Source organism: Chelmon rostratus, chromosome 6, assembly GCF_017976325.1.
Source record: "Chelmon rostratus isolate fCheRos1 chromosome 6, fCheRos1.pri, whole genome shotgun sequence".
NCBI lineage: Eukaryota > Metazoa > Chordata > Actinopteri > Chaetodontiformes > Chaetodontidae > Chelmon > Chelmon rostratus.
In genome coordinates this window covers 520,629-548,226 of record NC_055663.1, presented here as the reverse complement: position 1 = coordinate 548,226, position 27,598 = coordinate 520,629, and the positions used below count along the sequence as shown (strand labels likewise).

Here is a 27,598-nt window from a genome sequence, read left to right as displayed (position 1 = left end):
GCTGCGGCCACCACTCTACTGTCACTCTCTGACTTCTGCCCACTGTGAACTGTAAAAAATGGATTAGTTTCATTTGTAAGGCAATTATCTCCGAACGAGGGACAAGAAATGGAATTTGCAGCTGCCACGCACACATGCATACACCATCTTCAAAAAAAAAAGAAAAAAAGGATTGTCTGAATTACTGGATTATTTTTAGATGAGGCATGAATTTCTACAGCAGACAGTTTCCGATCAATTTTAATCAGGTCTTTTGCTGCTTTTTGGAAAGTATTGGATCAGGGCTGTGTCAGGCGACAGAGTAGCTGTAATTCCATTACCAACATGTGCTGGGCTGAAAATGAGACAAAACTGCAGTCTGATTAGATACAAATGAAGCGTGGTCTAAGCCAACGCTACACAGATGTGGAAAATTGTCAGTGATCTGAGTAGTTGTTGCTACATTTGTCCACAAAACACTTTAACAAAACTGTTCAATTTTACTATTTGATCACAGATGTTTAATAGAATGAAGCGTTGCCTTTGTTGCGATATTTATTAATTACATGTTTAGGTTCCATTCATTTGAAGATACGTTTTTTTATTATCTGCATTTAGGACATGAAAAGTATAATAACACTTTACTGTTAGCAGGTGTGCAGCAGGAATTGACTCGTCCTCCATTGAAGAGGTATGTATTATTTCATTTAATGGGACCTGTGTCTAGAAATCAGATTTCAGTACTGCAACTGTTTGCAGTGTGAGCAATTTGTCTTCTTGAAGCTATGCCTAAAGTCATCACTTTGGACTGGACTCACACCTCTCTCACTACCATTGGTCATTCCTGGGCAAAGTTGACCCAAAACAAGCTCTGGCTGCCTGCAGCAGGTGTGGAATGTCATTGTCGTCTCCATGGCAACCAATACCACAGCATGCATCATCCTCCACTGTGAGATGTTATGATATCTTTTCCGTGTCTCCCACGCACATCTGTGCACAGAGACATATCGGTGTTTTATTGTCTCCAGTACCTGTGGAGACACTCATACTGTCTGTCAAGGGCATCCTTTAACAACTGTACTACTTATGCTTCTTTATTCTCCTCCCCCCACAACTGAACACCATCAATCTCATCATTTACTTTAACTTTATTTCTCACTCCATTAGTTTCTAGGACACAGAGTGGCACAGGGAGGGAAAAAGGTGTGGGGGAGAGACAGAGAACATGAAAAAAAACAACAAAGTTTGGCTCCTTGGAGAGCTAAAATGTAATTTCACAGTCAACTTGCTGTGATATATTATTTCACAACAATGGGGTGTGGGCTGATATGAGCCATGCTTGGCACCTGTACAGAGCAGTTAGAATATCAGTGATGGCTCTCTGGAGAGTCTGGTGGTGTGTGTGTGTGAAGGCAGAATTATCCAAAAAAAAAAAAGAAGCAAAATACAAATCACCTGAATGGAGCCAGCCCAGTGAGCATGAGTACTCATGATACACGGCAGAAATAATTCCAGTTTTGTTTAGTTATTTAATATGAACTTATATTTAACTGTGGTTTAAAAACCTTTGTGCTCTGATGTTTAGTGGGAAACATCTGTGTAACAGCTGGTATGCTGTATATAAACCTAAGCAGAGAGAAAAAAAAGATAACATCCAATAGTCTCTGAATCTTCAACATGTTTACAATGAGACAGCTCAGCCAAATGAAAGAATCTAAACATCATTTATTCCACTCCCTCCTTGCTCCTGCTTCACCGTTAAATACACTGTTATCCAGGAACATGGTGAAGCATTGATAGACGCCTCATGCTTCATTAGCTGCAGTCCCTCAGCCTGGGAAGCACTACCACTATCAAACAGCTTTGACCAGAAACCCAATGAGACAGTAAAAAAGATGGGATTAGACACATCATGTGATAAAATGTCCTTATTTCACTTCAAAAACACAATCAGCTCACGTCCATTCAAGTGGTGTTCCTGAGGCTTTTTTTTCCTATCTTTTATGATGTTTAATCACACATGTCAAAAACTGAAAACAAATTATCAGATTCAAGTTTGTCAGTCAATATATTAATGGCATAAAGTGCCATCGAGCATATTTTTTGGTGAATCCTCGTCTCGTTCTCACAGCTTGCTGTTCTTTTGAAATTGGGACACCAGTCCGAGCACCTGCTCCGATGCCGTGATGACCTTATTCTGCAGGTAAAGAGTGCTGTTTTTAGATGTCTCATTCAGAAAGTAACGATAGTTCACCATGATGCCGCAGGAGTTCGCCACACCCCTAGGGCTGGTGTCAGCATGCCAGTTGAGACGCCACATGGTGGCGCCGTTTTGCAGGTGGAAGTTGGCCACTGGGTTGAGGGCATAACCTCTCCTCTTCTCCCCGTACAGGTACCAGGCACAGAGACGCATCAGGGCAGGCTCCAGGACACGCATCAGCCGCTCAGAGTGCATCCACTCGCTGCTGCCAATCATCTTGCGGAGGGACTCGGTGGTCAGGGTCCCTGGGGCTGAGTCAGTGGCCTGTTCCACCTCCTTCCACTCCTGCTCAGAGAGTAGGTCAGACCCCCGGCCTTCCTTCCTGTACTGGCTGAGCAGGCCTTGGAGCCAGGAGGAGAAGCCAGGGATGGGAGACAGGCTGGAGAACTGGGCCATGTGAGGGAACTCGCTCTGGAAGACATGAGGAGAGAGAGAGAGGGAGGGAGCAGGGGTTAACCCTTACGTTCTTACCTTATTGTCTTTGGAGATCCAGGACCATTTTACACCCTGCCTAATTCATTGAGCCCTTTATTCCCTTCTATTCCTCAAACAATTTCAGGGGTCAGCGTACCTGTTAAAACTCTTTGTTTGATGACGCTAATTCATTACATCCATGTAGAGGATGTAGGAGGTTGTTCATCTTTCCATTGCATGGCTACACACTTGTTGGCTGTGATCAATTCTGATAAATTTGAGTTTGTTTTTATTGACTTTATCATAGTCATCACAACATATGTATCAGCAAAAGTAAGTCATTGTATCTCTTACAATCCTCTTTTGTATTTTTTAGTAAATGCATGTAGTTAAGGGAGAATATATTTTGCACCTCATTTGGGATTTTGAGTCTTCAGTAGGTGACGTGATTAGGCCTCCACTGAAACACAGTACCAGAAGGCTTCAAGAGGACGTCACTATTCTTTTGTTTGAATCTAGTAGCCTGAAATTTTACCATATTCCATCAATGTAGCCATCAGAGCTGGGACTGATTCATCTGGTATGTCAATATATTCTTTCATATATACGCTTTCATCACCTTCTCTTTTGTAATAGTGACCTCTAGTGTCTCCTTATCATAATATGAGCGTGGAGGAAGCTTGGTTATGTCCTTGTGATGGATTGAGTGGCCCTAGGGTCTGAGGTGTCAGATTCAGACAATTTCCTTCTTTGCAAATGTGAGACATAAGATATTTCCAACTCCCTCCCACCATATTTCACCTCAATCACACACACACACACACACACACACACACACACACACACACACACACACACACACCTTTTCCTATGAGAAAAATGGCATCCAAATCCCCCCCATCCCCCCTTTCTTTCTACCTACATGCAAAAAAAGAAAATTAAGACCATTTTGAGGACAATCCAGATTATGACACTTCTGAATGTGAACTATCAGATGAGGAAATTGCTACTCCTATTCCTCCAACCAAGATATTCATGTCAATAAATGGTGGTCCTCACCCCCCGATATCGGTCAGGCAATACTGTCTGCACAAAACATAATACAGTGCCAGGGCCCAGCAGGATGGCAGTGTCACAGACACCAGATCAGTTTTTGAGCTGATCATTCTTCATTCAATACAGAAAATCACTCTCAAAATAGCCTAGAGGGTTGCATGCTTTTGGGAAAAAGTTCATCACTTTTCTAGCTATCATACTTTTTTCTGATCCTAAAGCCACCAGTGCGCAACAACATTGTGGCACTGCTATTGTTTACAGCCAGTATAAGATGATGACACCCCAACTGGTCAGAATGCCCGACCAAGTTCACCAAGTCCGCGAGGGATTAGGAGAAAGCTTCCCGTCAATTTCTCTGCTGATAAAATTCACAAACTCTAAGTTTTAAGTAAGTGGGAAGCAAATCTCCATCTGTTATTTCTGGTAAGTGAACTCAAAAAATGAATCAAAAAAATGAGGTTTGCAACCCTTTCAGAACATCACAAGTTTTGTGGTGTGTATTGGATGCTAGACATTTTATCTGCTGGCTGTCATTCTGCTCTCTCCATTTATTTGGCTGTGCTTTGTAAAACTCAAGGTTTGATCCACTACTTACTTGACAACCTTGGTGCTTATTCACTGTCAGGATTTTTAGAAAATCTTAAAGATGTAAATGACAATATATCTGCCTTGCTGAGAAGTCTGATATTCAGTTCAAAGTTCTTAAAGCTCATATTAAGTCGATGCAGGAAAGTGCAACTTCTTGCTTTGGAGTGAAACGGAAATGTGTTTTAACAAAGCACCTCTCTCAGTTTGATGTCACCACATGCTGTCCTCCTGATGTAGCCCATGACCGGTTTAAAGCATCATACTTGCCTTAGAGGAGGGGTCACCAACTATATTTGTCGCAGGGCCAGAATTTTTCTGGACAGACACTAAAATAAAATGAAATAAAAACCCATTTTGGCCTAACATTATTATGTGATGTTTATTGTTTACATTTATTTTTTGTATTTTATTATAAAACTGAAGGCATTTTTAGCCTTTATCAGTCAGGCTGCTATCACCTATACAGTTAACCACCAGGAGTGATAGAGATATTTTGCCTCAACTCAATTCATGTAAACTTTATTTCTATAATACATTACAAACAAACACGCCTGAAACAAAGCCTCTATCGTGGGGCTGTCATATCAACCACTGACTTCAACGCTAGTACATCGTCAGTTCGTCCTCTTAACACAGGTAAAACGCCACTCCAAAGGCCATGAAACAAAAAGTTGATGCGGAAAAGCGAATCTTTAATGATGAATGGACTGAAAAGTACGCATTTATCACGCCAACCTTCCGAAATGCGTCACCTGTTTGCCTCATCTGCAATGAAACTGTTGCTGTTGCAAAAGAATATAATCTGCACCGTCACCACAACACTGAGCAGACAAACTCCTGCTCTCCTGCTGCTGAAAGCCTGAGCACATATTGGGGGTCTTGTCCAGAGCACTGTGGCACATTAAAGACGCTGGCTGTGTCTGTGCTCAACATGTTCAGTTCAACCTCCACCTGCAAGGCCGCTTCTCCAAGATGAACTCGATAAAAACACTAGAGAGGAAGCGACTGTCAGAGCAGTCTGAGAGCTGCCAGCATGCTGTGAAGAAGCTGCTGTCAGAGGGGAAATGTAATTTCAGCCATTGAGCAGTGTGATTAGCTTCATTCAGCCTTGTGATCTGAAATCACTACAGCCTGCTAAACGTTTATTGGATGTGCCAAACATTATTTGTGACCTGTGTTTTTTTCTGATACCAGGTTTGTATTTACCTGCTATTTTAAGTTATTCCAGTTGTTTTTTCTCCTTTTTTGTACTGACAAGTCTACTAGTTTGAAGCTTGTTGTTGAGACATTGAAATAAAAACCAAATGTCAAGCAAGGGCATGAGGAAAAGTTATGTAAAAATAGAAATGTAAAACAATAAATGTTAAACAGAGTTTGTCCTCATTTCAGAATGTGCAGTAAAAGTGGAAGTGGCTACAACCACTCACCAAAACTGAAATCACACATTTTGGAATGACTGGGAGAAGAAATCATAGAAGTCAAAGCCTACCAAACTGATAATGATCTGAATGCCTCTGCAGAAGCCACAGTCAAAAAGTGTGCTAGCTTGAGGGGGAAATGATCATTCAATGGAAGTGATGGGCGGAAGGTCAGCCTTTAATATAAAATAGCCAATTTTCAGACCAAGCTCAAGATTTCCTGAGGTGACAATAAATTGAATCAGTACTGAATGTTACGAAACCAAAAAGGGCAGAAGTCAACAACTGTCCACAGCATCCAAAGGGAGAAATGACTGAAAGCCAGGAAAAGCAGAGAGTTGCACTGCTCTCAGAGATCAAGAAGCAAAACAATGACCAGGTAGTGGCTGTGGAAATACAACCTCTGATTCTGGACTTCAAAAGCAGGTGGCCAGCTCTTTTTACCGTGACAGAGGTAAATACCTTGTACTTTGGTATAAGTTGTATAGGTTTTGCCTCGCCTCCACATAAAAGCAAAAATGTGTCTTTTGAAATTGTATATTATGTTTCTCTCCTGTGAGTTGACTCGCCTAATGTTTTTCAGATCAGTAGAGTTCATGCAGCTTTGCTTCCCTTGACCAGCACTCAACACGCCTGAAGGAAATTTACCCGTGCAAAGGTGGACAGACTGGGAGGAAAATCAGAATCTCAATGTACCCATCTCTCAGGTTTGTAGTACGCCTAGGTCGATATGCTTTGAAATTGTGTTATCTGCCCCCACCAATTGCCCATTTTCTTAACTCACTAGCCTTTTCTGGCTGCATCAACTGAACAATGATTTGGCTCTACTTGCTCAGCAGGGCCACATGATGGATCACACACGATGATAACTAATGATCATTACTAATTTTTAAAAATGCATTTTTTGTAAATATCTCATGCAAGAACAACAAAGGTCTGGCCCCTACCGACAAAACTATGTCTTTGAATGGTTTATTGTTGTTCATACTATATTTCCACGTCTGAAAAGTTTAGAAGCAATGTTATTTTTAAGTCTGTGTTAAAAATGGAACTAAAGACCTGAGGCATGCCAGACTGTTTCCGTGCTTAAAGGTTTAAAAAAGTTTCTTTTTTCATTTTTGATCCCGTAACACCAAAAAGTTGTAAAATCAGCGAAACACATCTCGAGATAGCTCAGCAAAGAATTGCCTCAACCTATCTTAACTGGTTTGACGAGAGGAAATAACTCTAAGAAGGTACAGAGATGAGAAAACGTTTATATGTTAGTATAAAGATAACAGATGGCAGCAGAGATTTGATCCGCATCAGAATGAAAAGGGAAGCAGCTTCACAACAACAGCGAGTGAGATAAACGCTCATTCTCAGTATCAAACACGCAAAACTAAATTTTCATCTTGGTGGCCAGGCTGCTGCTCAGACAGTGCAAATCAACTGCACTGCTTCACGATCCTGCCCCGCTGATGGAGACTTCTCCTCCTCCTCCTCCTCCTCCTCAGCCCCAGCACCCTCACCTTTCACACCAGTCCTACTCTCTCACTCGACAAAACACACACACACACACACACACACACACACACACACACACACACACACACACACACACACACACACACACACACAACCTTCCCACCTCTCTTCCACCCCGCCCCCTCTTTCCATGAGTTGATAAGTGACACAGTGATGTGGCATCGGAATGAATGGATGCAGATGAAACTGGAAGTGTCAGACAGCCCCTGGAGGGACACACTGCTGTCTGTCTGCCTTGCTCTGCAGCATTGTTCTCACTTCTTCCCCCTTGATATCGGCCTCTTTTCTCTTCAAAACTCAGCCGTCTCACTCTACATTCCCCACTGGCTCTCATCTGATGTTTCTTCTCACTCGCCTTCCTCCCCAACCTCTGCTTTGTCTCTACTGCGTTCTACCTATGTTGAGTGTGGGCAGGGTTAACAAAGAAAAGACGGTGGTGATTATAAGGACAGAGGAGGTAGAACAGGTGAAAAAGGAAGAGGGAGGAAAGGATATAGAGGAAAAGGAGGAGCAGTGCCAGAACTGTGCTCCAGGGTCCAATCGGCTAAGACAAGCAAGACCTCCTGCCTTCACCTTATATCACGACTGTGACCTTTTCTTTTCTACTCCATCATCTATCCATCATCTCAGTGGTCCCTCTGTGGCTGCGCTGCTCCTCTCTTCACCTTTAAGAAGGTAAAGATTTGTCAGAAAAACCGGGCCTCTGCAGAATACAACTGCATTATGGTTTTGTGTAGCCTCGAGGGCAGGGCACTGCACTTAAACTTTTGGGTTCAACGGTTCAGTTCCCACTAGGATCATAAAAAATATTCTGCAGTGCTTACGATAAAAGGTTCCAGAAAAGGTATGAAAGTCACAAGAAGAGTTACATTTCTAGTTACTCTGCACAACAAAGCCATAATCCAGCAACTTCGTATAAGGAGTAACTGCCATCTCAGGCGTTGACTCTAATTTTTGTGATAAGGTGAAGTTAAAATCAAATATTCTAATGCATTAACTTGTAGGTCCATTTACCAGACTGGACTGCTGCTCCTTTATTCTTTTACTCGTCGTCTCGTTCTTTTACTAGCCTGCATGATTACCCCCTCGCTACCACCATTCCCAGAGAAACTGAGTTTATGGGTATATCTCCAAGTATGTTCACTGAGCAGCAAGTTAGCCTTCATCGAGCAGCTCATCTTGGACCTTCTCCAGTGGCAGTGTACCGAGTCCACCAGCCTACCAGCAAAGGTAAAACATTTCATAGAACTGACCATGACACCCTAATCAATCATCTTGAAAAGCTGGTTGGTCTTTCAACTGTGTCTTTAAGTGGTTTAAAACATTCAGTGAAGGGAGAAAGTTTTCTGTCAGTCTTGGAAACCATGTATCTGGACAACATGGAATCTTTTTTGTGGTCTCACTAAACATACTGCATTTCATGACATCATTAGAGAGCACATCATAGTTATGTGGATGGCACCCAACTGTACATCTCTACTGAAATAATGCTGCAGCCAGAGACTCCATTATTGTCTTTTGGCAATAAATAAGTGGATGAGCAATGAATTTAATTTTAAAGTGAAACACTTGTTAACAATTTGAGCACAAATTCCTTAATGAAAAGCATTATGCAAATAAGTATTATTATTATAATCATTATCATTCTCATAACAACTGCTATAGTATAAGAAGAAATCCAGAAATTTTTAGTAGCATGAATCCACTCACTACTATACGGGAAAATTGTGTGGCAGACATTAGCAGTTAGAAAAGAACGGCACTGCACTCTGTTCATCTATAAACCACTTCTTGGCAAACTATTTGAGTATCTCTTCTGTCTCCTGAACAATAAATCAAGTTTGCACTGCACAAGGTCCCAAGACTATTTAGTCCTCGAGGATCAACACATTAATTATACTGACACCAGGAAACTGGCTCTAAAATACTATGCACCACACAAATCAACAACCTTAAAACTAGACAAGCTGATCCCTTTGAATCAATTTTAATCTCTTTTAATAGACACAGAGTGGTGTGAATGCAGGTATTCTGTTCAAATTGATGATATTTCTCATGTGCTGTTTTGCATGTATTGTAATTTTCAGATGTATTTTTTACGTGTTATTATCAGGTTGTAATTGTGGAAGAGAGCTTGCACTCGTGGCCTTCCCTGTTTTAAATAAAGGATGAGTCAAAAAGTGTTTTATTGATTTCATTATAAATATTAATAGCAGACAGAGGGCGAATCTGATGTATGCAGGTTATATGGCAATAATTTCTGTGGGTAAAATAGTCTGTAAAAAATTGAACACGTTACACCATCTATCTGTAGGACGGCTTAATGAAGGTAAAAAGTAGCACGCCTCTTTATTAAAATAATTCTTTGCATTAGAAAGACGACAAACATGAGGGGAAGAGATGGGGGCATGCAAAGCTAGTTGAGAGGTCAACGAGCCCGTCTGTAAGGCTTTCACAGAACATCGCAGAGCAATACAACCTCCTTTCCAACCTCAGACACAACTAGCCCTAAAGCTACAGCAGAAAAAACAAAAAATATCTGCTGAGCTCACTGAACGGTATTCTTTCCATTAACAACAATAATTTAATAAAGCCAATAGGTGAAAGGCTTGCAGCAATCGACAGTCCTGTTGTATGAATGAAGCTCTGAAACCTGAGTTTTTATTAGGATGCTCTATAAAGAGTTATTTCCTTTCTGTTTGGGAGAGTGGCTTTTGATGTTCCATTCAATGTTCCAATCATTTAACAAGTGCTAGCTGGAGTGGCCCAACATGAAGGGCTATTGTACGCTTATTGAGAGAGATGGATGAGATTTCATTTCTGCCTGTCTAGTGACTTCTGCTGTCTGTGTAGGTATCCATACAGCAAATGCTAAAACAAGGAGGATATTTATGACTCATCACTGAGACTAAAACAAAAACAACAAAAACTTTTGAAAAGCAATCAAAATCAGAACACTATGCCAGCTGGGCCACACCTGAAGGCTACCGTATAGGCTTTTAATTCAATTCAGCACATAGACATACCGCACCATTTGCAACTACACCACAGAGGGAAGCTGAGGAGCTCTGCAGGAGGATAATAGTTGCATCCATGCCATATATTGTGTCATGTGCATCATGATAAGGTGTTATCATCTAGCTTTAACCAGACGGGATGGTTTAAAAGCTTCACTGATAAGAAAGGATATTTATGGTTATATGTTTATGTAGCCTTGCTTCTTCTGTGACCTTATGCCATACCTCAGCCTTATTCAAGCCAAGTTATCATAGGAATTCAAATAGAATGGATTCAAATAGTTCATCTTTACAGTATTTTACAATGGTGTTGGCTTCGTTTTCACAATGTTTTAATTAGCAAACCTATTAACAAAAAAACACTGTAAACTTAGTTTTAGCCTCATCTCACGTAACAATTTAGGTAATATACATTTCAGAGGGTTTCTCAGAATATTACAACATTATGTTCATCATTATGTTCATTTTAATCACTGTTGCATTTTAAAATAAAACGGCCCTTTCCTCAATAGCAATTAAAGAAATGTGACATCTATGCAAAAGACAGTATTTGAATTGATGTAGAGCAGCAATGACCATTGAACATTTTAATTCTATTTATTAAATATGCTGTATTACAGTAAATTACACATTGAATTGAATGTAATGAATGTACTTCACTGAATTAGTTGACGTTATATCTACCACATTTGTTTATCCAAGATCTTTGATATTTTAATCACTAAATCCAATTGTCATTTGTCCATTTGTCATTTTGGGGTATGCAGATAAAATTACCTTAACTTTAATCATTTAAAATACAGCAAGCTACAGTAAACAAGCAATATTAAACCTTAATTTATAACAGACACTCGTTACACTGACATTGACAGCAACCAAAGGAAAGAAACTATATTCATTTTTCATTTGAGGACTGGGCAGGTGGTTTAGTGGGTGGCACTGTATATAAGCCCAGCATTATGTGTTTAAGAGTAACAAGATGTTAGTTTGACTTGTATTAAGAGTTTTGAAACTGTTTTAAAAATGAGGCAAAGTAATTGTGGAATATTCTCATTCTTCAAAATGTGTAGGTGTGATAATTTCTCCAACTCCCACAATGAATATCAGCTAATTAAAATAAATGTAAATTGTCTTTCTGAATGTAACTTGACTCACGAACATACGCCAACTAAACATGAATAGGTTTGTTTTTTCAAGCGAATTTCTTGGCTGCCACTTCCACAGTTCTTAGACCAAATGTCCTACACGACATCCTGCTTCCCACCCACACTCACCTGTAGTTCTCGGACCACCCTCTTGATGAGGTAGTTGCCCAGCTCCACCCCTTGTAGGCCAGCCTGGGTGGAGGAGATGGAGTAGAAGATGGCTGCATTTATCTTATTCACATCCTCCTCGGAGTGAAGAGTAGCAAACTCACGGACGATACCCTAAGAGAGGAAAACACACATTTTTATCGGGTCACAGAGACAAACTCTGCGTTACTCATCCAAATAAAAGCCCATTCTGACTCTAGCTGCAGCCAAGACAGCACTTCCTTTCAGAGCTGCTAGAGCACAACTGTGGTTATCGCTGCACTACTTCACACCATGGAATATTTCAGTGTTGTCAAAACCAGCTTTTCCTCACTGTAAATGGCAAGAGAAAGAAGCCAGCACTGTGGTGGCTGCTCCCACAGGGATATGCACTTTAAAGGTCTTGGTATTGTTTTTCACACAGCAATAATCCATTTGTCAGCTGAGAGGAGGAACAAAATAGTAAATCCCAGATGCTTAACTATCCTCCAAGGTGTGGTAAAGTGAGACAAATGATTGTAACAGCCTGCAGCAATAGGTTCTAACCTGAATGTTATCAGAGATGTCTTCAGTGAGAGCCACGTGCAGCACAACCAGAGGTTCACCTGGCATGGCGGCGTGGGTGAAGGCATAGCAACGGCGATATGGTCCCACTCTGCGCTTCAGGTCAGTCCAGTTCCTCACAGGGTGCACTGCTTCATACCTGGCAGAGGGCTGATGGTCAGTCTCACTTTTCAATCTACCATTTGCTAAGCCCCGCCCTCTTTAGTTACTGTTGCTTTGCCTGTGAAGACTTCCATCCCTTATCGCTTACATACCACTTACAGTGATAATGTGGCCAGATTTACTCAAAATTCTAAGTAAGCACTGAAATATTTGGTCTTTGATTCAGATTGAGGTTGACATTTACAGCTCATTTTGCTCCTGAAACAACTGTCACTGGCAGATTTTGCTAGCTGTAGCTAGCAAAGTAATTCAGCTACGGTTATTTTTTGGGAGTTATGGGTCATCTGTGGATCACTTTTTAATACTTTATGCTAATGTATCTTAAATATGCACTTAATGGCTACATACATGATAGAATGCTGAAAAGCCCTGAGCAAAAAGCCAGCACCATCAGCAGCTGATCGTTCATGTGGAAGACATGGAAACAAAGAAACAGCATGTCTTACAGTGTAGAGCTAGTTAGCTCTAGTATAATAAAGCTTTCACATATTGCACATTTAAATCTAACATAACTCTGTTGGGCTTTCAAAATTGTAGACATAGCCACTAAGCTATGATTGGATAATCGCTGTTCAGAGGAGAGGTTTAGCTAACTTATACCATGCTGCAGCGTTTGTCCGTAAGAAAAGAGATTATGATGAAATGAGAGAGGAAGAGAAGGAAAAGAGAAACACAATGTGAGGGAGCACAAATGCCCTTACTGGCTGATCTTCTGCAGGATCTCGCAAGGGGACTTCCAGGTGATCCTCTCCAGCCGGAGCAGACCTACAGAGAACCACTCGGACAGCAGACTCTTCAGCGTGCTGTTCAGGTCCTGAAACGGAAAGAAAGTGAGAGTTCACAACTAACATCCGCATCCAGCTGATAATAAACCATTCACCACATTCTCTCCCTTGGCAACCGGTCTGTTGGGAAAATATAAGGAGACTCTTTTGTATTTCACAATAGAGAAGGCACAATATATTATATAAATAAAAAACTGGTATACAGGTAACTCTTTTATGCACATGTTGAATAAGAAAAATGTCATGGCAGTCACGACATTAAGTTACCGAGCACTGCAAGAATGTCCTTTTATTGTGTCTATAGAAGATTTTTCTCTATTCTTTTTTATCATAAAAAGAAACACCGTAAAAGTTATTCTCTGGAAATTGCAGCTTTTATACGACTATTAAAGAACTGGATAAACACATAGTCTTTACCATCTCACCACCTGTTTTACTGAGAAACTCACAAGCTCTACCTCACTGACTGACAGCGAGGTCGCTCAGGCTTATAAACAATTCCATACCAGTATCCTACACGCTGTGCGGGGTGTCCGGTCCCCTGGGCGTCTGTATGCCGCTTGAATGTTTTACACATTATGAGAAGTGATTTGTTTGAGCTTGCAATGGGTGTATAGGAGGCACTTCAATAAACAACTTGCCATTTCAAAGCAGGCGTGTCCTCCTGAAAAGGTCAGACTTCATTTAAAGCAAATTTCCTGCAAACACACAAACAGGCACACACAGCACACACACACAAAACACACTCAAACACATAAATACGGCTTATATTGGCTGTTTCATAGGACGGCTTCACTTCAGGCTTGCTTTTAGTCAGCTTGTCCGTCATAATAATAGCTACTACAGACCAGCTCATATACAGCACAACAGCCACTAGCTGAAGTTCTCTGTCAGTAATTATTGAAAACTAAACTAACAAAATCTGAAATTCCTCCCCACATATATGCACTGGGCTTTGCACTATTCAGCTCAAGGTTGAGAGGTTTCACGGTGAAAAATCCAGTTGGGAAAAAAAGAAATCAGCAGAACTTCCATCACTACTTATGTGATGGTGTATGTGTGTATTTGTGTAACTTCACAAGCTGCCTGAGGTGAAATAATTTTTGATGGCTGATAATCCCAGCCTGGCATTTCTGTGGAAAAAAAACGCAGCGCATCAACAACCAGCAGCTGCTGCCGTGGGTAGCCAATTCTCACCCACACAAAAAGAAGGCCAAACGGAGATGTGTGTGCCACTGACCCAGCAGAAGATGAAGTCTTTTGAAATGGAAGAGGCTAGCATCTGAAGCCTGAGGTTACAGTGGAGATGGAGGATAGGAGCAGAGGGAAAAGAAGAAAATCTTGCACTCCATTAGGAAGAAAATAAAACAACACTTTTCTTCTGCTGCTGCATCAATGCAGTGAGGCACTGATGCTGTGGGCTGATACAGCCTCTGATACCTGGAGCTGTGGTTACATTGTGATTATATCAAGACCGCAGTGCCTGGAAGGGAAGCATCCATATGATATCCAAATGGCCTCAATGATACTTTGTGAAATCCCAAGTAGCCAGCTAAAATGGCCTCACTGACTTGTCTTTACATCTTTCATCCATTCAGTTTGTGGACAGGTGAACAAGAATGAAAGGCCTGGAGGGGGGAGTGAGCAGGAACATCAAAAATCAATCAACCAACCAAGAGAGACTAATCTAGCATAGGATTCAAGGAGACACTCTTGCAAGAACCACAGTAATTGCAGTGTTGTGAAATCCAAACTTTCATTACTACAGTCATTCTTTGCCTCTGTGTTTCGGTGCAACTTTGATTATCAGCATCATTGTTTTTGCAAGCTTTTCAGTTCCCTGGTATGATATCAATACACATAGTAAAAGCTTCGTATCTACCATGGCCTTCTCTCATTTTTAGCACAATCAATTCTGGCAATAACAACATGATTGCTTTGCACCCCCCAAGAACAAGGTGGTCAGCACTCAGTACGAGTAAGCACTCTGTAGGTAGCTTAGACCTTTTTACCTTCTCAGTGGGCCTTGGGTATTGAGATTAAATGCATCTGAATTGCCCCTCAGCAGGAAAAAGAATAGATTTTGAGCAGGAGAGAAGAGGCTAGAAGTCCTCTTGCAATACTGCAGTCAGGGTCTTTGAAAATCGTGTTAAGCTTTATTCCAAAGCAAAACAAAACATAAAAAGCGACTCACAAAGACGACAGAAAGGTTTTCTCGCCCACGGAGACCTCAAGCAGGGCAGTTTGAGCTTGACCATTATAGCTTTAGATGGCACACACACCAGTTTTATAATCTTCATTATTGCATCTCAGCATATCAAGTTTCATCTAGTATGTTTGAGAAAAGTGAACACAGACACAGTAACTGATTTAGATTAGGCCACTAAATGCCTAATTGTGTGTTTGCTAATACTAAACCAGAGTGTTAGACGATGGTGACTTTTTGTACTTTGGATTATGTTGACAACTACTATACACCATAGGGGCTTCTGCTTATAGAGCTTCTGGCAGCCTCTGACACACAAATAGCAATTCACCAGCCTGCAAGCTTCTGAAAAGCCACAGGTTGATTTACATGTGCAGCTTCACGTCAGCTCGGTATGACTCCAACTTAGACACAAAGCTACACACACACACACAAGGCAGACTAATGGATAACAAACACAAACTGCAACAGTGTTGTCATCTTTGTCAAGCTTGAAAATCCATTGATTAAAAAAATGTATATATCCTGTTTCATCTTGCAGGATGGATAGTGATTGCCATCCCAGACTTCCATATTACCATAAAAACTAGAACTGAAACAACCAAATTAATAGATTAGTTGATAAATTAAAAATAATTGATGACTATTTTTTTGAACAGACTCATTGTTGAAGAGGGATTTATTGCTTTTATTTTTCTATTGTGATAGTAACTTTATTATCTTGAGGTTTCGGTGGTCTTATGTCGTAACACTGGGTTTTAGGAAACTGTGATGGACATTTTTTCTGACTTTGTGACATTTTGTAGACCCAAAAATGAATCCATCAATGAAGTAAACAATTGGTAAATGAACCGATAAAGAAAACAGTTAGTTGTAGCCCAAAACTAAATTAAATGAAACTACTGAAGACAGAAATAAATACATAATTGACATCTATGGTACATTACACATTTCATATACATTTGTGCGTTGGCCTCAGAAGCCTGATTTGGGAAAAGGTCTCAGATTTGATTAATCCACATTGTTCATTTGAACACTTGAATAAACTAAATGCAAGCAATTAACATGAGAGTAAGCTTTCCATTGGAAAATATTCTGCTCTTATTTCAAGGTGTCCATGGAGACTCTTACACTCCAGCATTGAACTGCATTGAAAATTGTAATTATATTTGACTGAACACAAACGACTGAACAATGGCGTAAATGACACTGGAAAAGGTAGCTTTTCTGAAAAATAAGTTCCCACAAATGTTCCCTTAAGGGAACAATAAGGGCACCGGGGAGGAGATGTCTGCGTGATGATTTTTTCTTTTTTTTATCCCACTGACTTTCCTGTCAATTTTTTCATTTTGACTTCAAAATATTCTTGACATGTCTGTTTTATATTCAGCTTTTTAACCTTGTTGCTGCAGCATGGTAGCTCTTGCCCTCTCATGCACAGAATTAAACTTTGTTACGGATCCATTTCAACACAAGAGCTTTCCAGCAACATTGAAAGGCAGCCCTGATCAGTTCAGCTCATCTATGCAATCAAGACAAGGAAAATATGAACGAAGGCCTGAAATTGAGCTTGACCACTGTATGGTGCCGAACAAACTGTTTCAACTATCCCCCAAACATCCCAAGCTATGAAGAAATAAAATTCAGTTCCTCTAGTTTGGTAAGGAGGGGAAACTGGGGCAAAGGTAATTGCCACTCAAGCTGTGATGAAATGTGACCCATGTGATGGGGGCAAAGCAAGGGGTGCACTCTCTGCCTGAGAGCCGAGGCTACTTGTACAGCTACAACGCTGATGCTGTTAAAATATACCACATGCAATATTTCTCAATAACCGAACACTCAACTTCAGCTGCTCAGCTAAATGCCAAACGCCTAAACGCGAACGGCATCGTTTGATTCATGCGAGCACCCTTAGAAAAAGTAAACAAGTGTTTTACCCTGATGTGTGCGCTCTCGCTAGTTTTGGATGAGATTATTTCAAGCACATCGGCTCGGAGATCCACCAGAAACTTCACCCCTCCCTCGACCCTGCTTATATGATTAAGCAACTGTTTATATCGGGGAGTCAAGCTGTACCGCAGCCTGTCTTCAACTTGCAAAATGGTCGCCAAGTCTCGGAGCTGAGTGTCCAACAGCCTCACGGCGAGCTCTGAAACGCCTTTGTGGTCTACTCCGAAGTCTTGCGACAGCTTCGCCAGGAAACCGAGTTTGTCTTCCTTGTCGAGACTGTTGTAGAAGTGCATAAACTCCAAGCTGTTTGATTCGGGGGGAGGAGGGGATTTGTCTCTCGTTTCGTATGTAGGTAAAGGTACAACGACCCTCGCCAATATCTCCTCCATGCCCGTGACACCACCACGAATTGGGGTCGAGTACCAGCGCCAAACGCCGACTTTCGAGCCCCCTAGAGTCGCTTTGAGGAGTGTCTGGTATCGCCAGCACCTCACGCTGCTGCGGAAAGCCCAGATAACGGGGTGGGATATCATTGCCGGGAGGGAGCTCAGCTGTCTGTTTGGGACCAGCGACCCGTGAACACACAGGAAGAAACGGCTTCCGGGTCTCTTAAAGAGACAGTACAGTATGTGCTGGCGTCAAGGAACGAGGTTTGACCTGAGGTCCGTGAAAGTCCATTCTCAGAAAAATTAAAATATATATGGGGTCATTAGAATGTCCTTTATTTGATAAAACGCACGCACGCACATACAAACACACACGTAGAAAGCCATGTAACAAATTCACGAGTATATAGAAAGATTTTTGTCCTTTATGTTCATTTTGTAAATCGGAAATACAATTGATATAATACCTGTTTTAACTGGTGCTACTTCAAAATTAAAATACATTTTTTTCATTTTTTTTAGTTAATATTTTGAGTATTTAGCAAATTCATGTATTTGTCTCAATGCATGGTTTTATTTTCATCTGTTCATATTGAGAACAAAGTTGACGGTTGATGACTATAAAGCAAGTTAATAGGATGCAGAATACCTTTAAATAAAATTGTCTTATTTTCATGTGGACATGAATTAATTGTTGTCATTTGGATTTTTTTAATCCACAATCTGTAAACCTTTAAACTAACAACAAATGATAATTTACCATGATATGAAAACCTGAAGGTCTGCAGGCAGCATGTGGGTAAAGATTTGTTTCTAAGCCAGTGACTGACTAATGGGTTATATACTGTACCTGTACAATGTAAATCCAGAGAGGATTGTTGTTAACTTCATTTTAATAATCTGTAGCTCAGAAATGTGAGTCTGCTTTACTGTAACTCCTTGAATTTGATGTATGAAAATTGCTTAATGTTGTATAAGAACAATAAGAAAACATAATAAGAAATAAATGCAGCATTTCAATAATGCACACTCAAACTACCACCATTTGTCCTCCTATCACTGAATCTGAAGACAGCTTGGTGGGTATGTGCAGGAGATAGCACAGGATGTCTCTAGTGAGTTTAATCAGGATTGTTCAAAGGCATCTCCCAAGTTATGGCCAATTTCCTGCTAAGCCCTCCTGCTTGCAAACTTTTATTGTTCATGGTGGCCATTATATGTCAACCAATCTTACTCATTTATAGCAGAAATTAGTATCTCAATCCCCTGATGCCATATCCCAATTGTGGAATCCAACTTGTTGGATTATTGATACAGTTATAGTCCAACAAGTTGGTTCGAGGTTTGAAAAGTTTGAATTCTATTTTGTTTCTGACCATTTGTTAATACACTCTGCTATTGAAGCTGATAAATTAAATTGCTATCTTGGAACTGTACTCCATGGTTTGTGTGCTTGGTCTGTCACAATAGTGATGTACAAAACAATATACACCTCCCAAGTGTCCCAACCTATTCTCTTTCTCTGTAATGGTAGAATTTTGTGGACGTTATCAGGTGAACTCATCGCCCTGTACGGTTGAAAAATGGTCAAGCAGCGCAGTAAGAGGTCATTTGACAGGCTCGGGGTATCTTGCAGTGCAAACTCATTCTTCCTATTTTTTATATATTCTGTATTTGAGTAACAGGAACCCTGCATTCGAACAAGACTTATTATTCTGTATTTGCTAATTATCTGTGCTGATTAGATAAATGAATAAAGGCAAAACAGGAAGACGATAATGATGCCTTGCTATTGTATTTTTGTTATTGCTGAGGAAGGTTGATTTTTTTCACCTATATTTGGTTGATAAGAGCTGTAAGGTGACAGACCTAAAGTTACATACACCACAGAGCCTCATTGTACAATCATAATCCATTGGCTGGACAGAGAACAGAGTCTTATTTATGTTTTTCAGATCACAAAGGTTTTTCAACAGAAACCATTTACTGATTATATTTTCGAAACCTCTATGCTGCTTTAATGTAACCGGAGTAGTGTTTGTCTTCAGCATCCAACACCCTACAGGGCAAATATATCATTTTTACTGTACTACTCTGAGGTTTTGGTGTAGGTACCATATGTAGCTCTACCATATGTTAGCTCTCCATCATCTTCAGTCGCTGGAAAATTGTTTGTAGAGCTTTTATATTAATTTGTATTGGCTTTCCTCATGTGTGTTACTCATGTCTGTGAGGATACAGAAGGTTCTTTAGAGGAATACTGCACTTACAACAATCTGCAGTCCACCTCTTTGGGTGCATACTGTGCATTATGGCTTCTGTCTGCAGCACTTAGATCACCCGCTAGATCAAATCCTCCTCCTCTGCTGGAATCCTTCATCTGTGGTAAAAACATCAATCATCTGTCCTGTGTTGTTTGACAATGTTTGATCTGTCTCCCCACAGACTGATATATACTTGTAATATATTAACTATGGGCTGCTCAATCATCTCATCCACTGCAATTTTTCATACAATTGCAGTATAGAAATCTAAAAACAGTCTGCATAATGTTTCAAAGCTAACATTTTCAGTGAGTGATTTTAAAAAATTAATAAATAATTTAAATGCTAAAATATCTGTTATTGTTTCCACATAGTCAATAGGTCATACGACTGATTTTCCATTTTAACAAGAATTAAATAATGATAGGAATAAAATATGGTCTACAATTTTACATTTAAATGCAGTCTAAATTAAGGGTTATTATTATTAGAAGTTTCAGCAAAACAATGATCTTTGTATTCTATGTTAAGAAATCATGGTCTTAACACTAATGTTAGCAGAAATTCTGAGCAACATCTAAGTATGGCCAGTACTGTAGTATTCCTCCTCTGGGTCTGGGATTAAGTGCCGTTGATGGAGATACATTTTTGCCTCACTCAAGGATGTCCAGACAGTACAAAAAAAAAAACTAGATTTCTCTGTACAAATAGCAGAGAAAGTGAGAACAAATAATGTGGACTTTAAGAGGGGATGTGATGACACTGCCATAATGCAAATATGGCAAAATGTGAAATACACTTGTGTCAAGAGGTTAATCAGGAGAGACAGAGGTCACTAAGCCAAGTGTTCCTTGAGGCTTGCTTGCTTGACCCTCTGAGGTGCAACTTGGCACCTCCAATGAGTTTTTACTCCATTATTTATTGCCTGTCAAATCTTTTCTACTTCCAGCACTGTTTTTTTTATTACACATACACACCAGTTCTACAAAACATTTTACTTTCTAAACATAAACAATAATGTAGATTTTGACAATCACGATCAAAATGCGTGATTGTGAATGTTACATACAAATGTAAGAAATTGTGTATAGCCTTTTAAAATATTACATATTAACCTGTGTCTCTATCAGCACACAATCCATAGATTTTTCCAGATGCCCGAACACAGTGATGCTGCGTCTCATCCTCTCAGGTTTTGTCAGATCACAGAGACCCCAGCCAGTCCTCTCTGCAACACCCAAGCCTAAGCCTTGAAGCCAAGTTCATGTGACTTCAACACATAGACAACATGCTTATATAGCAGGTCACCGGATCAGAGGGGTCAGAAAATACGTGCTAACAGCATCCAACCTGGCAACTCAGAGAACTTCTTCAGCCAATCAAAATTCAGCTGGAGTCGACGCCCTCTCAGCTCAACGCAGGCAAAAGTCGGCGTTCAGCTGCGTACGTGAAGTGAGGTTAACCGCGTAGAAGGTTTGTATTTTTCACTAAATATAGTCCGGGCCTGTGATAGTGTAACGTCAGATTTTCTCTAGCCAACGTGGAATAAGAAATATTTGCTCACCAATGCTGACGTTAAAGGTCGTTTTTTTTTCTGTTGGCAGTAGCTAGAGTTAGCTAGCTAGCACTTAATTGGCTAACTTGGAGAAGCCACAGCTTTCCAGGGCGGTCATTTTGTTTTGCATTGTGAGCCTTGATTGTTTTTTCTAACCGTAAATGTATTTCCTTCCAGTTACTTCATATTCACTGTGCTCTGCAGAGGTACGAGTGAGAAATGGGAAGAGAGAAGGATGCGAAAAGAGAAGGGAAGGCCAAGCACAAAGCGAAGCTGAAAAAGCTGAGCGATTGTGAAAGTGCTGGTGCGGGGGGAGACGCGATCAAGAACAGGTGAGGTGTGTGAGAGAGTAAAGATGGGTAGGGGAAACTATTCGCTGACAGGCGCGGTTTCTCCAGCACTTAATCATTATTCCATCAAGAGCTAGACATGTGCCATAATCAAATAAGCTACTCATATGAGTCTCTCGCGTAATTGCCAAGTTAGAGTGGCTCCCTAATATATGCCTGTGACCTGATCCAACATCTGTTCAGCAGCAGCTCAGGCCACACATCAGAGCTGCTTTTTGCATGGATCCTTTAAATAGCATTGCCTTTGATGTTGAAATGTGGAGACACATTAATTTGTATAAGAAATTAATATTTGCAATGGTGATGAATGAGTCAGAGCCATATGGCAGGTGAGTGTGTTTACTACTAAAGGACAGACAAAGAGGTGTTGCTGAGGGAGTACTGCGCTGGCTGAGCTTTCAAGCCGGTCGGTGGCATTGAGCTCATGCATTCATTTCACTGAATACAGTGGGTACTCCATCTTCATATGAATGTATTCATTTACCTTGATATCTGATGTGTTTATTACCATGCATACAGTATGAGAGCAGACAAATGAATGTGGAGTGATCTGTCGTTGGCTTGTGTAATTGATGCGAGCAGGGAGATGAATAGACAACTGTAAGCGCTGCTGGCAGTAAAGCAGGCAGCTTTCTGTGACAGCTAGCCTCATGTTATTTCATGGCACACTGCCTGAATTACTGATTAAGGATCAACTTATCCTCATCAGCTGCAGGATTCATGGAACTACTTTTCCCGAGCATGAAAGGGCGTCCTGCTTTACATGTTGTACTGCCTTTAGTCTGATGTTCAAAGTTGCGATTTCAGATTTTTTTTTTCTAAATTAGCATAGCTGGGGAATAATTGCGGCTTAATTTCATTTTACGTCCAGCTCTGAAGGGTGAAAAGGTCATACTGAAAAGAAACATGTTCAGAGATGTAGGGGGGTCCTCTGAGACATTGCTTGTCTGGTTGGTGGCATTTTATAGCATGTTCTGACTAAAATGATACTAACCGGGCAAAGACATGAATCTAACACCAGTTTAATATGCTCTCACTCGAAGCCTACACTTAAAAGGGCAGCTCAAACTGTCTCTTCAGGGCTTATTCAGTCATGACATAGTAAAAGGGAAGGCAGCTTTCTCAGCTGTTCCACAGTATTTCTCCAACTGCTCATCTGTCACAAATACTGCATCGCTAACAAGCCTTTTCTTTTCCTCTCATTTTCATCCGTGGTCCATCCTGACATCCTGATGAACAGTGCGAAGTCAACTAAATCTACAGAGAAAACTGTTAATGGAAACTCTCATAAGAAGGTAAATAACTCATTTTCTTCTCCATGCACTGCACGGCCTAAAATTTGATCTATTCAGTCTGACCCCAATTTAGAACATGTCAATGGAAATCCGGTGTCCTCTTCACCAGGGGAGAGACTGTGATTGTCATGTGAGTCCACCCATAACTCTTGCCCTGTTTGGAAATAGCACGTCAAATACCAGGGTGAAAATTCCAGCTCCTGTTACCCAGTGAGCCGAGCTCTGACTGTCATAGCTACAGTATGTGCAACAGCATGTCATAGTTGGCCATCTCCATGCTATCTGATTCCTGCAACAGTGGCAGTGTATATTTACATGCATACCAATACCCAGACCCTTGGAAATAATGCCCCCCCCAAAAAAAAACAAACAATACAAGCAAACACACAAAAATATTTGTCACATTGTTTACTTGGACCAGTCACATGTTTACATGTTGCTATGCAGCTGTGCATACATGTTCTCACCAGGAGTTTTAGGAGATATGGCACAACCTTGTGTGGTTGTATGAATATTTTAGTGGGAATGGTCTTCATTTCATTTTCACTGAGAAAAAAAAGTAGAACTTGACAACTTTTTCAGTCGTGGAAAACACATGGAAAATGACAGAAAATGAAATGTCCTGGAAAATTCAGCATTCCTCATATTTTCCTGAAGCTGACCTGCATGAACTACTAGGCTATCAATCAGAGCTCCCCAAAAACAGATAGCATTGCCATCTGAAAGGCTGCATTCAGGATCTTATTAATAGGGCTGGGTATCGATTCAAATTTCAAGAATCGTTTCGATTCCGAGTCTTGAGATTCAGAATCGATTGGATTCGGGTTAGTGTTATTAAAACCGTTTTTTGAGCTGTTTCCTGATTGTCTAGTTGTGCAACATATTAATAGTAGTTTTATACTGACATTTGGCAGCAAATTAATGAAGTATTGGCAGTTAATGATGGTTATAAGACTAGTGAAAATGGCAAGGACCAGTCCCCCTCCCAGAATGTTGATAGACGAGTATTTTACAGACATGATGTACAGCAGAATTTCTGATGCATTATTAAAAATATGACATTAAGAATTCACCCAAAAGCTGTTGCTGTTAAATACAAATGTACCTTTAATTTGGCCATTTTGTCCACAAACAGCTGTGAAGTAATTCATCAAAATGTATAAAAAATAAAGAGAAACAAAGTGCTGCTGCTTACAGGTTAAGTGATCAAACTAATGGAAACAACATCAGAGGTAGTAGGGTTCCTTAGAAAACAGAAGTGTCTCACAGTTTTTCTTTAGAGTAAATCTCACTGTAAATCTTTACAAGTATAAGACATTCAGTTGCTTTCAAAATATCGCTGCATGTGGTTCCTGAGGTTGGTCGTGTTTCCGCAAACTTTTATCTCCATCTGGCATATCTTGCAAATTGCTTTGCTCCTGTCAAGTTAATTTTTTGCCTTGACATTTATAAAACCGAAATAGTTCCAGATATCCGCTTTAAGTGGATATCACGCCGCGCCTGCGCGAGTCACGTCCTTATTTATACAGTCAATGGTATGGTAATGGTAACCGGTGGGGTTAAAGTTCACCCAGGAAAAAAATATATATACCGTATTTTCCATGGTATAAGGCGCACCTAAAAGCCTTTAATTTTCTCAAAAAACGACAGTACGCCTTATAATCCGATGCACCTTTTTTTTAAAAAATATTTTTATTAGGTGGTAAGGCACATTAGAGCAGAAACCAATGTCATAATTACATTGAATATCACATCACGCCTGCATCACAGTTTAAATGTTGATACAATAGAAACACTGTGCATCAAGAGGATTGAAAAGCAAGGCACAGAGTCCGCCTCCTAGAAAGTTTTCTTTTTTTGTATTTGCGGCCCAACAGGAACATGAACAGGCAGCAAACAAACAATGTATAAGTAGAAATAATGATAAAAAAAAGAAAATTAATAATAATAAAATAAAAACAACAAAAAAACAAATAAATTATAATAATGATAAAGATCAGAAGAGAAGGAAGGAAAAGAGGTTGGGGTCCATCAATCAGGAGGCATAGACTGCAGAGAGTGAAAGAATGTTAAAAAGGGAAGCCACTTGTTATAAAATTTATCAGAATTCCCTTTCAAGGAATATCTGATCTTCTCCAGCTTTAGAAAAGACATGATGTCATTGAACCACTGAGTGCTGGAGGGAGCTTTGGTTGACTTCCAGTGAAGAAGAAGATGGCGTCTTGCCAGTAAGGAGGTAAAGGCTAAATTATCTAATTGGTTAGAGGTAAAACGGTTGTGGTCTTCAGGGAACCCGAATATAGCGACATGGGGGGAGACTTTTATGGTCATTGAAAGTATTTTTGACATGGTTTCAAAATAATTCTGCCAGAAACGAGAGAGTAATGAACAAGAATAAAACATATGAGTAAAGTTAGAAGGTGAAGCATGGCATTTGTCACAATTATCTGCGATGTTGGGATAGATTTGTGACAATCTAGTTTTGGAATAATGGACTCTAAACAATACTTTAAACTGTATAAATGTGAGACGAGCACAGGCTGAGCTAGAGTGAATTTTCTTAAGAGCAGTGTCCCACCAGTCATCTCCCAGATGTAGACCCAGTTCTTGTTCCCAAGCAGTCTTGACCTGGTAATTGGTGAACAATCAAAAAACAGGATTTCATTATAAACTTTGGAGATGAGTGACTTCTGAAGTGGATCGTGAGAAAGAAGTTCCTCCCACTGTAAATTTGGAGGTAGAGACGGAAAAGCTGGCCGATGCGCCTTTTATATGGATCAATATTGGTTAATTATGGCTATCGTAGTCAGGGGGTGTGGCCGAAGTAACAGCGGTAAAATTGTAAAGGGTATTCCACTCTCTGTGTGCCGTCATCATTTTACTGTCGCTTGCAGTCAGCTGTCAACCTGAATAATAAAATGACTATTTCACTGAACAATGAAAAAATATGAATATATATATATATCTATGCGCCTTATAATGCGGGGCGCCCTATATATGAAAAAAGTTGCCTTACAGTGCGGAAAATACCTATATAAATGTATTAAAAAATTGATCTTTGGACGCGAGAATCGATTTTTTTAAAAATAAAATGAGAATCAATTTAAAATCGGCGGATCGATTTTTTTCAACCCAGCACTACTTATTAATGTTCAAATTTTGATGTGCTTGCTTGCTAGCTTATTTTGCCTGCACAGGTTTAAAGGGTCTATATTTGACATTTGAACATTAAGCTTGCAGCAAACAAACAGTGTACCTATATAGTGAAGTAAATTTCTAAGCAGTGAATGGAATCACACTTCCTCTGTGTGTGTTGTAAATTGAGTTTCTCTGGCCTTCTTCTTTGGATGTAGGGCCTGATGCATGTGCGTGTTAGCGTGTGTGAGCTGTTGCTCCCTCGTTTATAAAAAGACTAAATCTGCATTCAGACTGCAGGCTAATCCGTTTGTTTCTCAGTTCAGATCTTTAAAACAGATTGCACTGTTTTTGTAAGTGACCAGATCAGGTTAGTGTGTACATCACCAGCGTACCTGCATGGGTTAATGCGGCAACACTGAGAGAGCTGTATCACAATGAATAGGAGCCGGGGTCAAAACAGTGAATCGGAGCCTAGCTGTATGTGAGTCAAACACTGGCTAAATACTGGCCAACAGTACTTTGTTTGCTTTGCTGGCCTTGTCCCTTCAAACACAGTGCTGCATTGTTAAGGTAAAATGGACCATAACATGACATGAAATAGTTTAACTTTTTTAGTGGTGGCTTGCAGTGGGTGTGATTAGATGTGATAAACTGCTAAGAGTCAGTGGCAGTAAATAATCCTAGCAAACTTGACTCTGACTTTGAATCTTAGTTATGTATTAAAGTTCAGTATAGCCTAATGTTCAGTCATTTGTCAGGCAAAATGTTAGTCTACTGTTTGCATTTTTGGTGTCTAGATGGCAATGTTTAATATTGAAGTTATGAATGAACAAGTATGATAGATTTGATTTACATAGCACTGGTCAAGCATAGAGCACAAAGCGCTTTGCAAATAAAATACAGTGATGGAATACTAAATATCTTAAATATAATAACAACTGTAAAACAGTATTAAAACAAGGCAAGAAATAAAAAATGTAAAAAAGTGCAAGAGGAGATATTGGCAAATGGAGTGACATTAAAACATCATTAAAACAGGTTATGCCCGTATACTCGTTAAAATCAGACTTCCACAGAAAGGAGCATATTTGGGTGTGGTGAGATCCCTCTGTAGCACCATAATGCTTCATTTATAATTCATTTATAAGGGTATGTTGTTTTACCTTTTTACCTTTCTCAAAAAAATTGCAGTTCCTGCAATTTGGGTATTACACAAGGTCATAACAGGAACTTAAGGCATGGTCTCCCCTCAGGTCAAGACACCTAAGACGGACCCCCTGGAGTCAGCCGGCAGTCCCAGGTAGGGATGGAGTCATATTACCAGTACACTGTATCTTATTAAAGGCAGTGATAAGAAGCTGACAAGCTGCCATGGAGTGGTTCTGCCAGAAA

The 27,598-nt window shown here is 40.2% G+C and overlaps 2 protein-coding genes across 2 annotated transcripts in view; one reads left to right on the top strand and one right to left on the bottom strand.

Moving 5' to 3' along the window:
* Window positions 1-1,115: 1,115 nt before the first annotated feature.
* Window positions 1,116-17,807, bottom strand: mlycd (malonyl-CoA decarboxylase). The gene is made up of 5 exons (XM_041939670.1): window positions 17,206-17,807; window positions 12,979-13,091; window positions 12,098-12,254; window positions 11,534-11,686; window positions 1,116-2,650 (listed from the first exon to the last, which is right to left on the bottom strand). The coding sequence occupies exons 1-5, from the start codon at window positions 17,749-17,751 to the stop codon at window positions 2,105-2,107; spliced, it is 1,515 nt and encodes a 504-aa protein (XP_041795604.1). The 5' UTR covers window positions 17,752-17,807; the 3' UTR covers window positions 1,116-2,104.
* A 3,835-nt stretch (window positions 17,808-21,642) lies between these two features.
* The window catches only part of zgc:173742 (DNA topoisomerase I, mitochondrial), a 55,601-nt gene continuing 49,645 nt past the window's right edge, over window positions 21,643-27,598 (top strand). The window contains exons 1-3 of the mRNA XM_041938412.1: window positions 21,643-21,755; window positions 23,014-23,068; window positions 27,460-27,506. Coding sequence (XP_041794346.1) covers window positions 21,643-21,755; window positions 23,014-23,068; window positions 27,460-27,506 — 215 coding nt within the window. The remainder of the gene's footprint in view (window positions 21,756-23,013; window positions 23,069-27,459; window positions 27,507-27,598) is intronic.

What these genes read in the sequence shown, in the direction of transcription:
- mlycd (XM_041939670.1), bottom strand. Translation starts at nt 17,751, where the DNA reads ATGATATCCCACCCCGTTATCTGGGCTTTCCGCAGCAGCGTGAGGTGC. An exon ending in GCGAGAGCGCACACATCAGG is followed by an intron (nt 13,092 to 17,205) that starts GTAAAACACTTG and finishes TTTCCGTTTCAG; the next exon opens with GACCTGAACAGCACGCTGAA. An exon ending in ACATCTCTGATAACATTCAG is followed by an intron (nt 11,687 to 12,097) that starts GTTAGAACCTAT and finishes TTCCTCTCTTAG; the next exon opens with GGTATCGTCCGTGAGTTTGC.